The 16,201-nt window shown below is 37.5% G+C and overlaps 1 protein-coding gene across 4 annotated transcripts in view; it reads right to left on the minus strand.

The window, feature by feature from the left end:
• PLEKHA1 (pleckstrin homology domain containing, family A (phosphoinositide binding specific) member 1) overlaps positions 1 to 16,201 on the minus strand; it is a 54,688-nt gene that overhangs the window by 20,999 nt on the left and 17,488 nt on the right. For all 4 annotated transcript variants that reach the window (XM_010859218.1, XM_010859217.1, XM_010859219.1 and 1 more), the window contains exons 2-4: positions 13,984 to 14,144; positions 8,297 to 8,353; positions 5,942 to 5,987 (exon numbers count right to left, since the gene is read on the minus strand). In XM_010859218.1, coding sequence (XP_010857520.1) covers positions 5,942 to 5,987; positions 8,297 to 8,353; positions 13,984 to 14,124 — 244 coding nt within the window. In that variant the 5' untranslated portion in view covers positions 14,125 to 14,144. The remainder of the gene's footprint in view (positions 1 to 5,941; positions 5,988 to 8,296; positions 8,354 to 13,983; positions 14,145 to 16,201) is intronic.

The raw sequence follows: 16,201 nt of genomic DNA on the forward strand, positions 1-16,201 counted from the left end.
AATCTCCCTGACTCAAGATTATAAAAATAAACCTTTATTTTTCTAGCACTTATTCATTTTATGTTTATAATCTTAATACATTTAGGACTTTTTATACAGTTTCATTTACATATACCCATTTAGTGACTACTACTTCTATAAAGCAAAGCATTCCTGCATATAGTGGTCAACAAACTACTATAGTCCATGTTCAAATTAAAGCTTATGAATTATATATTACATGATTTATTAAAAAAAAAACCATTATTCTAAGAGCTAAAGCATCTGAACAACTACGGTGCTGTAATTTTTTGTTTTTAATATACTTTTTTTAATGACTTCTATAAGTCTCCAACAAAATTTTAAATAGCATACTAACACTCAGCTGAACGTGACTAAGGCAAGGGGGGAAAACGCTTACTTCTCAAACTCACTAGATTATGAAACTAAGACTGAGAACAAGATACTAAACCAGAGCTTCCTTGAATTGATTCGAGTCTTATCTTGTGAAGGGCTATAAAACAATTAGTCTGGACCTAAAGAAGTTTAACACACTATAAATCTGTTCTTTTATATCCTACTAGTGACTGGAGAAATTATAAATGCCATAAATATAAATTAAGTGAGTAACTCACTAGGCTATTACATATGTCAATATATAGTTTTTGTTTTTAATTTCCAACACTCAGTAAAGCATCCTTTATAAGCTTTTCCAACTTAGGCTGAAGCTGCGCTCCCCTCATAATGGCTTTTTCGCCCCTCAATATTATTCTGGGCATCTGCCTAGAATATCTGAAGAGTTTAAAATTTTAAGCACTTGGTAATACACTATACCTGCTATAAAGGAAGTGCTTAATACGTGTATTTTTTGAATAAGTAACATTTATAGAAAGGTATCTTTTCAGGGAAAGAAGAGAGGTAAATATACCTCTAAAAAGACTCTTAAAACAATTTGCAGTCTAAATAAAAAATCATGTGCTTTAAGAATTATTTTCATGGCAGGAAGAGGCATAGTGATTTGATAGGAGGGAAAATCTGAGCCTGGCGCTAACCAAACCTAACAAGCTCATGCACCTACTAGCAATCCCATCTTATACTATCTATTTAGTCTCTGACTCGTTTTCCTCGTCTATGAAATGGAGCATAACGCATCCCTCCTTTGAGAGTGGAGGCAATGTGTGTAAAGCAGCCAGCACAGGGCCTGGGAGAGAACAGAAGCTCCCTGTCACCGTCTTCATCACCTTCATGATAGTCAGTATCAGCTGGAGATTTCCAAGTAAGGAAGCACTGTGCAAAATGTTGGAGCAAATTACAAAAAAATTTACTAGCAGTGATGGGAACAGGCAAAGAAAGGAAAAAAACTTTTAATAAGAATAATGATAAACTGTATGAAACCTGTTAAGTTTCCACACTTTTAAAGCAAAGGTTTCATTGTGCATAATGAATGTAGAGCAGAAGCTTGAGCACTTACTAGCTTTTCACTTAAGTACTTTACTTACTTCATATCAAATCTTTACCATCAGAGTGAATGTACCAAATGGATAAAACCTGAAGCACAAACATTAGCTTGATTCCAAATAAAAATCATCTCACAACCAAGAATTAACTGCTCTGGTTCAGATACGGTAATGGATCAAATAGTTATGAGACATTTTATCATATTTCTTTGCCAATTTTCCTCTGTTTTCTCTATTCCCTCTTTCCTTTCTCTGTCCGTTCTTTCTCTATCAGTCACACATCAGTTTTCTGAAGGGAGCCTCTAATTTAATTTTATTTCTCTTCTACTACCTGCTTCATTTTTAGCTTTCTTTGCCTTGTTCTTCTGAGTTTTTTCATAGTCTCATGTTCTTTTTCCTATTTGACAGTTTTTTCTTCTCAAATGTCATGTAATTCTGGGCTAGCCATTCATACTTAAAAACAAGATACCAAAAAACTCCTTGGAAGTTCTCTTGAATATTATGTAGGGATTCTGATTGGTGGGCATCACTGTACAGCAAGCCCCTCTGGTAGAAATGCCAGCTGTCAGTACCTACGGCTGTCTTCTCTGGGCTGTTCAGATTCTTGCCCCATTTCCACCTGGCTGCTGATGCTCTGGGCCTGGACACAGGAAAGAGTTGCATTTGGTGTGCTGACTTTTATTTAATCCTCCCGTTTTCCGTTTCATGCCTCATTCCCCCCTCTTCTCCGGGACTACTGTCCGCAGGCACATAGCCTGACTGATGCTATTTCGGGAGATACTACACATGCCATTCCTTGCTGGGATGGGGGAAGGGTGGCCGCCTGCCTGAGCCAGCTGGAGGTAGGGACCAGAGGTTATTTCTACAGAGACATGCAAACAAAGTCCCTGTGCTGGGTCCCTCCTCTCTGATGGATCCAGCACCTAGTCTGTCCGGAGCTGGCACGGGGGCAGGATGTGGAAATGACTAGCTTTTCAGGGGCCTCTTCTACTCTGCTAAGTTATTTCCTCCTCCTCCATCCACTTCCCACCTTTTTACACTGTGAATTACAGAAATCTGCTCGTTTCAGGGAATATGGTTTGAATGTTTCTTGTTCTCACTGTTTGGGGGCAATTTGAGAAGAAAAGGGGGAGGAATAGTCATTGGAAGGACTGATGCTGAATACTGAAGCTCCAATACTTTGGCCACCTGATGCAAAGAGTTGACTCATTGGAAAGGACCCTGATGCTGGGAAAGACTGAAGGCAGGAGGAGAAGGAAGCAGCAGAGAATGAGATGGTTAGAGAGCACCACCAACTCAATGGACATGAATCTGAGCAACTCTGGGGAACAGTGAAGGACAGGGGAGCCTGGCATGCTGCAGTCCATGGGGTAGCCGAGAGTTGGACACGACTTAGCAACTGAATAAGAACAAAAAGTGAGAAAGTCTTTATGCTGCCCTTTTTATGGAAGCTGTCGGTCCATTTTAGAAATCAGCGCCTCTTTCTGAAGGTAAACATGTTATGAATCCTTCCTTCCTCTAATGGGGCCTTCCAGGTGGTGCAGTGTTAAAAGAACCTGCCTGCCAATGCAGGAGACCAGGAGACGGGGGAGGGTCAGGAAGGTCCCCTAGAGAGGGAAATGGCAACCCACTCCAGTATTCTTGCCTGGAAAATCCCATGGACAGAGGACTCTGGCAGGCTACAGTCTGTGGGGTTGCAAAGACTTGGACACAACTGACCAACACTCCCTTTAACAGAAGACTAATAAACTACTGGCAGAGCAATAGATGACTAATCTTAATCTCTGATTTCAACGAAAATCCCTCATTCTAAATACCGCGATAACTTAATGTCAGATCTTTCCCTGTATACTTACTGCTAGCCCTTCAAACTGTATGTTTGAGATTTTACATTAATGAATTTCAAGAGTGTGTGCATGATATACTCTAAAATACAACGTTCTCTGTCACGTGACTTACCCCCAGGAGCCTTTCACTCAACAAGGTTCTGAGGCGTTTTCCGATTTAGCAACCAAAAATTATAAATTTGTAAAAAACACATGACTTTTTATAGCTTCTTAGTGGTGATAAAAGCATTACAGAGGATCCTCATACTATATCCTGCTTGTATCACACTTTCTTACTGGACATATACAATGCTATCCCTACCATACTGCCTACAGAAGAAACCTGCCCTTCCCAAGCAAAAAAAAAACACATTTAACAAATATCTTCTACTTTAATGTAAAACAGTCTCTTCTGAGGTCAGCTGGAAACTCCTACTAATTTTTGTCCCTTTCCTCACTAATGTCCACTAACACACTGAGGGCATACAGATTCTCCCAGTTTTAACTATACCCACTATAATAACAGATTCTAACGTTCTCTATTCTTGATCTTCAAGCTCCATCCCGTCCCTAATTATTGTCACCAGAGTATTTCCATTTGGATGTTTCTCCACCATTCAAACTCCATACTAAATATTTCACCCCATATTAAATATTTCAACTTATCAAATCAGGTCTCCTAGATCCTCGATTTCTTTCCTTGAAGCAAACCTATTTGCTATCTCTGTCTTCCCTTCGGTTCCCACAGGTCCAGTCACCAAGTCCTTGTGCTTTTCCTTCTAATGTTCTTCACTCCTCCTCTTTTCCTCAATTGCCATTATCCTAATTCAGGCTCATGTTAGGAACAGTAGTTTAAAAACCACTTAACCCATCTCCTTGCATCAAACTCTCCTATCAACACAACAAAACTTCCTTCACCTTCTATCTTCTCTCTCCTGCTGCTGCTAAGTCGCTTCAGTAGTGTCCAACTCTGTGCGACCCCATAGACGGCAGCCCACCAGGCTCCCCCGTCCCTGGAATTCTCCAGGCAAGAACACTGGAGTGGGTTGCCATTTCCTTCTCCAATGCATGAAAGTGAAAAGTAAAAGGGAAGTCACTCAGTTGTGTCCGACTCCTAGTGACCCCATGGACTGCCTACCAGGCTCCTCTGTCCATGGGATTTGCTAGGCAAGAGTATTGGAGTGGGTGCCATTGCCTTCTCCAATCATCTCTCTAGATGTTCTCTAATCTCTTACCTCTCATTTTCCAAAACACATCAAGAAAAAAATCACCTGTCAACATATTACACCCTAACTCCTGCCTTTTCACTTTTCAGTCTCTCACCACTCTCTCTAGCTTCATTCAGTGTTCAGATCCCCCCATACACCACGTTCTTCTCCCCTGTACCCCTCTGTCCAGGGGTCCTCCCACCTTTTATCCCTAGTGTGATAAAGGATGATCACACTAGCCTCATGTAGTATGGCTCCCTTGACTCCCAAGATCCCCAAAAAAGGATCTGAAGCTCTTCTTCTGTGACTCTACTAAATAGATTGCCACCCCTTTATCTACCGCCTGTGATAAATGCAATGATAATTCCCTGGCCCTGTACCTGATTTTGGGCTCCAAAATCACTGCAGATGATGACTGCAGCCATGAAATGAAAAGATGCTTGCTCCTTGGAAGAAAAGTTATGACCAACCTAGACAGCATATTAAAAAGCAGAGACATTACTTTGCCAACAAAGGTCCATCTAGTCAAAGTTATGGTTTTTCCAGGAGTCATGTATGGATGTGAGAGTCAGACTATAAAGAAAGCTGAGCGCTGAAGAATTGATGCTTTAGAACTGTGGTGTTGGAGAAGACTCTTGAGAGTCCCTTGGCCTGCACGGAGATCCAACCAGACCATCCTTAAGGACTGATGGTGAAGCTGAAACTCCAATACTTTGACCACCTGATGTGAAGAACTGACTCAGTGGAAAAGACCCTGATGCTGGGAAAGACTGAAGGTGGCAGGAAAAGGGGATGACAGAGGATAAGATGGTTGGATGGCATCACCACTGAATTAATGGACATGAGTTTGAGTAAACTCCAGGAGTTGGTGATGGACAGGGAGGCCTGGTATGCTGCAGTCCACGGGGTCACAAAGAGTTGAACACGACTGAGTGACTGAACTGAACTGTACCCGTCTGTGAGATTGCAGCCTGGGAGACTGTTAAGGGCAACAACTGCTTCTTATTACTCTCACAGCCCCCAGTGCCAAGCAAAGTGCATATATACTAGACCTTCATTAAATGTTTACTGAGCACTTAATCAAATACCCTTAACTACCTTGCTCCCAAGCTGTGAACTTCTCATTTCCCATAAGCTGTAAACTAAATCCTTTCCATTATTTAAGCACTGAACATCAAATGATAATAAAATTAATCTTGCTGGATGTGATCACTGTAATCACTGATAATGATTACACATGGGCAGAGTGGGAGGAGGTTGTGACTGGGATGGGACACAGGAAGAGGCTTCAGGGGTGGGGGAGCAGTTTTACTTCTTCACCAGACTGTAGTTTCAAGGCAATCTGCCTTAGAATAATTCATTAACCCGCAGGACTAAGTCGTGGGCCTTCTGTGACTGTTTTCTCTTGCAATATGATGTAATTATATTAGTCTAACTTAAAATTACTAATATATAAAATACAGCTACTCACCAAAACAGAACTCAGCCTTTGGCCTTAGTTTAGTTGCATCGCTAACCTAACAAGAGAGAGAAATGAATCACTCACTTCTTCATATGCTATTATAATCAACCTTAAACACTGTGAACTTCCACATGTACAATTTCCCAGTACTCACACACATTTAGCAACACAGATCTAAAGTTAAACTTTAAGGCAAATGAAAAAGAACTATAAATTAAATTTAGAACATGGGTCCCAAATGTAAGATACACAAAAACAAATGATACTTCCATGCTCTCTTTTAACAAAATTGTTTTTTCTTCAAAAGAAGTATGAAGAAACTGAAAATAATCCAGTAAGTTTTATGTCACACATATAAACATTTTTGGTTTCATGTAATTTTCAAAATACCCTCAAGGAATACTCCAAAGAAACCATGAATTCTTCCAAATTGCATATTTCTAAATTAACTGCATGAGGAAATGGTGGTGGGTAAGGGCCAGATTGTATATTTAATAAAGGCCAAAAATCCAGAAGACACTCATCTGCAATGAGGAAACCAATGGCACTGGATCCTCACTTGTACATTAGAATACCCTAGGATAAGGGACCCCTTTTACTACATGCAGCACGTGGTTCCATCTGGAAAGTGAACAACTAGCTGCCCCTGGTTGCTGCTAGCCTTTATAAAGCAGCTCACATGGAAGCCCATCCAGGGCTGTTTGCCACCATCCAGGGCTGTTTGCCACGCTGCTGCCCAGTGTCTAAGGGCCCAGTGCCCTTAGAATTGTAGCATCTGTTCTGTACCTTCAGAAGGAATTCTAAGTTTAGGTTTCCTGACTGATCCCAACTACAAATTCAGAGCACTGAATCACAATGAAATTTGTTCCAGGGATAAATTCTGAGGGAGAAGTGGCAAGTCTAAAGTAGAGTACAAGGGTACAATCCAAACTTCAGTACGCTATGGGGCAGAGGTGAAACTTCACCACATAGAGAAGGTTATATTTAAAAAAGGAAGCAATGGAAGAGGGGAAAGCAGTGGCCAGTCAGTCTGCCTGTTTTATTGAATTAATATCTTAATCCTTAAAAAGACCTCCCGTTTTTAAAAAGACCAGGCAATAAGCAATTGAAAAGACACAGGCACACAGGCAATTTCTACCTCAACTGCCTATTCCAATAAAATAGGCCTTTCCACACCACTTCACTAAGAGTCAAAAATCCCTGGCAGCACGTTTACACTGCAGTATATGTATACTGCAGGCAATCAAGTAAACTGATGAGGGGGTGGGGTGTTGGGGGGCATCTACAGTTTATTCCACAATGGAATCCTACACTTCCTAACAAAAGTTATAGAATTTAAGTTGCAAGCCACCCTGAAGTATTACTAAATGTCTTAAATTTATAGGAACACTTGAGGTATACTTAAAATTTGTCTTCTGCAAATTTACATAATAACGATTTTAAAGTAAAATGGTTCCCTTTAAATATGTAATTTTTGTTGTCCAAGGACTATTTTATTTTTTGGTCAATGAGAATGAATAGCTCTATTATAATACTGAATACAAAGCTTTTTATTTATCAAAAATATCTTTTTCTTTTAAACAGAGGCATTCTTGTAAATTGGTCCTCTGATGAAGACCTTTGCTAACAAATCCCAATATATGCATAATAGTATGTATATGCATATTATTTAATCATACTGTGTTGCTACTTTCATATCTCAAGTCATCACTAAGCTTATTACTTTCTGTAAAACAAAGCTATTAATAGTTCCTCAGCATCTCTCTATCTCAGTTCCCAAAACAGTAATAAAAGATAATAAGAGGGGGAAAACTACCTAATACAAATCTAAATTCTTGAAAAGAAAAATAGTATTGCAAAAATTTCTGAGAAGTCAACAAACATGAAAAGAAATCAGTAGAGACAAAGTCAAATGAGGGAAAAATCATCTTTTATCATGAAGATAGTTCGTATTCTCCTCAAAGTAAGATGTAAAGAAACAAAAAGTCAAAGGTAATGAGATTAAAAATTAGTTTAAATAAACACAGATTTAGAAAAATCTTAACCAGATTTCCCAAAGACAGAACCTAACTATTAACAGATCAATTCACTTCTGACATTCATATGCCTAATCATAAAAGTTAATGTTAACTTCCCAATTTGCTACATTCTATAATTTAACTCTGTACTCTTTCTAAATTTGATGAAATTTCCTAATTTTACCAAAGAACTTCCTAAACATAGTAATCAGGTAGTGTTTTCAGTGTGATATGAACTACATCATCATCTTAAATGACAAAGAGAAGAGTCGGCTCCCTTTATTCATACTCTCATTCTTAGGGATCTTCATTCAAGCATGAATGTAAGACAATACACAGAGACTACCTTTGAAATGTAGGTAAGTTTAATGGCGCCAACACGTGATGATCCAGAAGGTAGGTTCTATAAACAAATTATTAACATATAATTAATATCCAACATTACAAATTTATTTAACATAAAATATCCTATACACACTAAAAAAAAGTTAAGAAATCAGATGTTTAGATGTCACACTTTACAAGTTAACTTTTCAGTTCAAGTATTTACTGGGTTTGAAATCAAGTGGACAACAAGGATAACAACAATGAACTCTTTCTGTTCCACCACAACACATTCTGTTATAGCTAAAGGCTGTCTTGTTATCATTATATCTAAACTTTTTTCATGAGCTTAACAAACCATAAACAAGATCAGATTTTGTTTCAGAAAGCAATGGGGAAAAATATTTAGACATAAAACAAACAGAAAGGTAAGAAATTTCAAAAAAGTACATACACTACTTTGTTTTATTAAAATTATTAAATCACATATATGGCTTTAAAAAGACTGGATTTTCCCCCATTTAAATTATGTTAGTATTTATTACACCATTACTAATCTACATTGATACCATTTTTCAAGAAAATTATTGACACTTTTAAAACAGGGAATGTATATATTGGCACATTCATTAAAAATGTAATTATTCTTCCCTTCCAAGTTTGGGATATGGTATGTGTCTTAAAAGAAGGAGAATCATTTCTGCCTGAAGCTATCAGAAAAGACTCAGTGGAAGAATGAAAAGCATTGAAGCTAGACTTTATAAAGAAAAAGTTCGAAACACAAAGAACAGGACAGCGAATATTCCAGGCAGAGAAACAGATGAGTTTCACCAAGTGGATGAGGATGTTCTGTACTGAAAAGGGAAAGAGACTGTGCTGGGCTGTAAAAGGGAGTCACACAGGGTTGAAGTAGGAAACAGTGGTTTAGGAACTTAAACTAACAACCTAATTATAGAGGACCTAAATAAGAAACAAAGTAGCAAGGAATTTATACTGTTAAGACTTGGAGGGAATTCCCTAGCCATGCAGTGTTTAGGTCTCAGTCCTTTCAGTGTGGTAGCTGGGTATCAATCCCTGGTCAGGGAACTAGGATCCTGCAAGCAGCCAAAAAAAAAAAAAATTATATATATATACACACACACATACATACACCATTAAAGAAGGCTTCTAAGCAGTTCTGTAACGAAAACTGTGCTTTAATTAAAATGTACTGGACTATAATAATCAAGGAAGATGGAGATGGGAAAACCAGACAGAAGAATCTGCAAAAAAGTAATAAACATAAAGACTGATAGATGATTTCAAAAGTAAAAGTAAAACAATCCTGATTTTGAAAGTTTCCTCCACTATAGATTAAGGATCAATTTTTAACTTCCTTTATAATAATGTACATTAAAGAAAAAAATCTATGGGTTTATTCTCATGAATGATTAGGAGGTACCTGTCTCAAACCTCTGTAAGCTTAGTGGAAACAGTTAATGATATGGAAGCCTAGACATTTAAAAGATGGGATTCTCAAACACAAACTGATTATTGTTTACAGGGGCATGTCTTTTCAAAACTCACTTCTATGCAAAGTAAAACTGCACTATGTTTTGCTTTAAACTCCAGACTATATATTGATACAAGCTTCCAAATTTATATCATAAATATGTACATAAAATTATAACTTTTAATGTGTATCTTTAAATGGTTGTCCTTATACAAAATGTTTTATGTTTAAAGAGTTTTTTCTTTTCAATTTGGATAAGGAAATGAAATGTTAAAATGTCTTCAAGCTCTTCTAACCACTATCAAACAGTTTTTTTCCCCAAATACTGCTATTCCACAATTTGAAATCATTATTTTTCAAGTCCTCCATAATTCTATCATTTGAACTAGGTGAATACAGCTCTAATCCCATGGGTGAGAAAAAGAAATGAGCAACTATGTCCTGACTGCATGACATAAAGGGTCATAAATTAGTGACACGTTAAGTACCTGGCAGATAAAGGATATTCAAAATATCTAGTTTCTACAAAGTGGTATGATTGCTGCCAATTTCAATCAGGAAAGAAATGGGTTTCAAATCTGTTATTTGACAATGAACAAGAAATAATAAACTAGTATGACATTTAAGATAAAAAGAGAAACAAACTATTCTTATGAGTTCCTCTACTCATTTTGTGAAAATCCTCTTTCAGGTTTTTTCAAATTCACTTTCTAATAAAGCTACTTAATTAACTCTCCACCATTTCTCACACCATCAACAAAACACAGAAAGCCCCAAACTGATTCCCTAGTAATACTCTAGAACGGATTTTTAAACCAATGGTTAATGTAAAGAAAGCAGTGATCAGAGGAAGAATGGCTCCCTAAGTACAGGCTATTAAATCAGTAGAACAGTGTGCAACCAGGTTGAATCATATGAAATCGCCATTTTTTTTTTAGTAGATCAAAATGGTAGTAAAATGGCAATTTCACGTGGTTCAACCACAATAATGTTAGCAAGACATTTTACTAAAGTTTTCATAAAGAGATATGTCTTAATACATTTTAAAGTGACACTTTAAAGCTGGTATTGAAGGCTAATACACTGAATGATAGAACACAGATTGTAAAAGATTCTTATCAGTTGGAATGAAGAGATAAAATTATTAAGAACAAACTGAATAAAAAGACAAATTTAAAATTCTGCACTCCATTCAAAAAAACTAATGGGCTAATTAATTACACCACAGAAATCTGGCTTTAAAAAAAGAGTTAATGTGAAAAAGATCTAGCTAAGTACACACTTTAACATATACCCTCCCTGCTACAGCCAAAGCCAACTGTTTTCCAGGTACGCCACAGGGTTCCTTACTTTGATTTCCTGCCCCACACTACTGGGTGAGCACTGAATACCCATTTCTCCACATCCTGGCCAAAATCATACTCTTTCTTCCAGGTCAATTCCAAATGTTACTACCACTTCTGGGAGGACCTTCACTCCCTCTGCTAGCTACAATCACAGCTTTCCTCTGAAATCCAAGTTTATTGTTCCTTTGGTGTAATATACATATTCTATTTTGTTCTTTTCCTTTAGTTCTGTTTAAGTGGGAAGTACTGACAAAAGGAGAAATTCTAAGGAGAAGAACCTATTATATAAAGACAGAGAAACAATCAAGCAGTTGTAAATAACATTCAGGAGAAACTGTACAAGAGTCAACCAGATCTTATGAAAGAGACAAATCAAGGGAAGCTCATAGGTAGAACTGAGCAATGGCTTGTGTGGGAAGGAAAATCAGAAACTGGAATCTAGTAAACGGTAATCAGAGGGAGTCAAGAGGGGCCAAGTTACTCCCCACCTTGGAAACATGGAGTGGGATTGTGCTACAGATTAAGAGATGGGCAATAAAAAGGAGAACTGGATTCATGTTTTTAAAAAAAAGGAAAAAAAGGGTAAACATGAACTTCTGATTTCTGCTGACTGGTTCCTTCTCCCAATGACTCTGATCAAGTAAATAAAGGTATTAATCATGTAGCTGCACAGACAGGTTACTGTCACCCAAGGAAGTTGGTCATACTCAGAGATAAGAGAGTAAAACAGGGTATCGATAAGTTCAATAAGGACAAGGGTAGAGAAGACACAGTTCCTAGCAAAAAAAAGCCTCATACAAGGTCAGCAATCAAATAATGTAAACTGAATTAAAATACAAATAATCCTCCAAAATTTGAAAGGCTGCATGTGGATATAGGACCAAATGTATAGAGAATCAGAGGGTAAAGTAGATCAATAAATAGAAGATACAAAGAACTAGATTTTGGCATGCAAAACAATAATTAAAGCTGCCTCAAATATAATAAATACCTTTTAGTAATGTGTAGTTCAAACAACATAGTGAACATCAGGGATAAATGGGTCTCTTGCATTAAGGAGGAGACTGAATTAATACTAAGGATTAAGATCCCTTACAACTCAAAAAAATTAGTTTGAAGTTTATAATTTCTTTTAATTATCAGCAGAAGTTGTCAGTAATATCTGGTATAGTAAATGATAAATGGATAAACTTCAAACCCAAGATATATGACATTATATTTTCTAAAATAATGGCTGATGATCAACTTCCAGTTACACTGTGTGAGCTTGTGTACATTGTAAACCCCTAGAGGCCCTGATTATCATCTTATTACCTTTCATATAAGAGAATTTTTTAAAAAACCTATCACTATCAGGCTCCAATTCACCATCTCTCCTTGGTCTGTCCCCAGCAGAAGAGACGATGAGGGGATGTTTGCTTCCGGACTGGACTTGCTTTTCACAAAGTCCTGCTGGGATTACTCAGAACCCTGTGGCCTTCAAGGGTACTACTGACTTACTACTTCTTCAGTTATCAAGTATTTATCTTATTCTCTTTTTTCTTTGATTTTTTTTACTGAAGTGTAGTTGATCTACAATGCTGTGTTAATTTCTGCTGCATATATATATACATACACACACACACACACACACACGTGCACAAAATGAACATATTTTCTGCATAAATGAAGAAAATGAAAGAAAATGAATTCATTTTTATATTCTTTTCCATTATGGTTTATCTGAAAGTATTAAATATAGTTCCCCACAACTCAAATTCTATATGAACAAATATAAATGTATTAGCAATATGCATTTTGCCTAATCTAAAATCAATATTGAAGAGAAAAGAACACCACACTCGTTGTTAGGGGCTCTGGTTCCTTCTCTGTGAAACAGAACAGAACCTCCTACCAGTCCCTGCTCTCCTCAACTTTTCATTCCTCACCTGTAGAGGTCATCCCCTAGACCAGATCAGCTTAGAAGTTTGCTAGGGACTCATCTCTTGCTTTGCACTTACTTCCTTGCAATATACATCTCAATTTGAATTAAGAGTTTCACGGGTAAAGAAAATTTAAAACTTCTCAACAGATGATCTCCAGGCCAAGGCCTCTCAAAGATGATAAAAATGGTATTCTAATTTTTAATAGATGACATCTGCCCCCAATAATTTGCAAGGTAACAACAACAACAACAACAACAAAAAAACAAATTCACAAATGGCTGTCACTCAAATCTGACACTAAAAAATGAAAGGACTACACAAGTGCAAGAGTGTCAACTTGGTTAAGCAGCTTATTTACCAGAAGACAGTACTCTCGCCTGGAAAATCCCATGGGCGGAGGAGCCTGGTGGGCTGCAGTCCATGGGGCTGTGAAGAGTCGGACATGACTAAGCGACTTCACTTTCACTTTTCACTTTCATGTATTGGAGAAGGAAATGGCAACCCACTCCAGGGTTCTTGCCTGGAGAATCCCAGGGACGGGGAAGCCTGCTAGGCTGCCGTCTATGGGGTTGCACAGAGTCGGACATGACTGAAGCGACTTAGCAGAGCAGCAGCAGTCTCTATCTTAGAGACAGTATCTTAAATCTAAATAATCCAAAAACTTTCTACCAGAGTTAGAGTTGTTTCTCCCAAGGAAGGAAAAACAAACACATGCCTAAATTTTTATCAAATAAACTGAGCTTCATCTTCTGAACTTTATCACAGTAGGATTTGGGGGTACACAGGGCAAGGAGAATAGTAGAAATAAGTAGTCAGTAGAAATAAATTTAAATATATGTTGTTTAGGAGACAAATCCTAACACCTGAATAGTATATCAAATACTTTAATAATTAATAATTAAAATTCATATGCTTTTGAAGAGGGAACCTTTTGGATTTTACAAACCTGTGGATTATCCATGTACCATACAAAACTATCTTCTCTGGTATCCAGTATGAAGTACCTCCGAAGAAACTTCCCACTGTTTTCATTTTCTTCAATGTCTAGAAAACCACAAATGCGATTCTGACGATCCACATAAGGCATTTCTGAGCTTGAACATTACACTGTAAAAAAAAAAATTAGCAGTAAGTACTTCTCAGTGGACTTCAAGCACAAAATATGCTATGGTACAATTTATTCAACAAAGAGCCTACTTTCCAACATTAGTTGGGAGCTGATTAATGTGAATACATAAAAGCAAGGGCAAAAATCACCTGCAATTAAGTTTACTGTGAGTGGTTACTATATGCAACTGTACACTGATGGGGACAAAGGAGAACTATTCATCTCAGCTGAATAATTTACTTACTTTTTTCCCCAAGAGTAGGCACCATCATCCCCTCTTCATGTTAACAGATAAGAAATTTAACACTGAGTAGGGGAAGTGACTTTCCAAAATTAGTGAACTAGTAGGTAATGAAACAAAACATGAACCAAGATTCTTGGACTCTAGAGCTTGTATCTTAACCTTCCCATCTAAAACCCTTAGAATTATTAAACCAAAACGAATCAAAATAAAGTAAGCTAACACGATAAAAAGAGAGATAAGCAGGTATTCTATGCTTAGTCACTCAGTCATGTCTGACTTTTTGAAATACCATGGACTGCAGCCCACCAGGCTCCTTTGTCCACGGGGATTCTCTAGGCAAGAATACTGGAGTGGGTTGCCATGCCCTCCTCAAGGAGTCCTTCTCAACCCAGGGATCAAATACAGATCTGCAGCATTGCAGGTGGATTCCTTACTGTCTGAGTCACCAGTGAAGCAGGTATTATGTGCCTCCTAACAGAAGACACAAACATCAGCAATGAAGTGCATATAACAACAACAACAAAAACGTTTTATCGCAATCCGATCAAGTCTCTAGATTTCCATAAGGTCAACTCATAATTCATAGGAAATAAAGAACACAGAGGAACATATCAAACTGCAAAAGTGGGAAACATTAGGACCAAAAGTCCATTTTCTTCAGCAAATAAATTATTAAAGGAAAAAGAAGAGAGAATTTACAGATGAAAAGAAACTTCAGAGGTATATCATATTTTGATTCTGAAGGACTGAAATTTTTGCTGTGTTGATTAAAGTTAAAAATCATGACTTGGGTAAAAGGCAGTGTTTCCATCCATTTTTCTCTAGAACTATAGATATGTGATTCCCTCCTGATGTGATGCAAATCTCTAGATTGTTCTTACTCTGGTCCTTCTAGAGCCAGTGTCAACATCTTGTGACAGACTGAATTATTTACGTAACTAGTTCTTCATTAAACTCATGGCGAAAATTCAGTTAGAATATGCCCTGATACACTGCCTATCTAAATCACTTAACTGTATGCAGCTAGAGAAATGGTGACACACACCAAAATGTTTAAAAAAAAACTATCCATTAAGTTTGTATACATGTGTTATCATAAATCTGACACTTGGAGATAATTTTTTCATAAACTTACCCAAAGTTTTTAAAAACTTCTAAAATGTAACCAAAACTTGAAAAATCAATACACTATACTAACACATATTAACAGGTAAAAACTATCAACTTGTGTGGTATACTGCTATGAAGAAAGACACAGGCCAAAGGAACAGAATTAAGAGACCAGAGACAAACCCATACATTTGTGGCTGATTTTCAACGAGGGTGTCAATACCATTCAATGGGAAAGAAAAGCCTCTTTAACAAACAGTGCTGGGACAACTGGCTATTCATATGAAACTGTTATATTTTTTACTCTCTGTCATGTCAAACTCTTTGTAACTCCTCCTCTGTCTCCAGACAAGAATACTGGAGTGCGTTGCTATGCCCTCCTCCAGGGAATCTTCCCAACCCAGGGATTGAAACCAGGTCTCCTGCATTGAAGGCAGATTCTTTACCACCTGAGCCACCAGGGAAGCCCTATTCATATGCTTTAGAATTAAACTGGACCCTTATCTTATAGAGCTTCCCTAAGAGCTCAGTTGGTAAAGAATCTGCCTGCAGATGGGGGTCACAAGTCCACCTATGGCTGATTCATGTCAATGTATGGCAAAAACCACCACAATATTGTAAAGTAATTCAGTTCAGTTCAGTTCAGTTGCTCAGTCATGTCCAACTCTTTGTGACCCCATGAATTGCAGCACGCCAGGCCTC

Source organism: Bison bison, unplaced genomic scaffold, assembly GCF_000754665.1.
Source record: "Bison bison bison isolate TAMUID 2011002044 unplaced genomic scaffold, Bison_UMD1.0 scf7180017864456, whole genome shotgun sequence".
Lineage (NCBI taxonomy): Eukaryota > Metazoa > Chordata > Mammalia > Artiodactyla > Bovidae > Bison > Bison bison.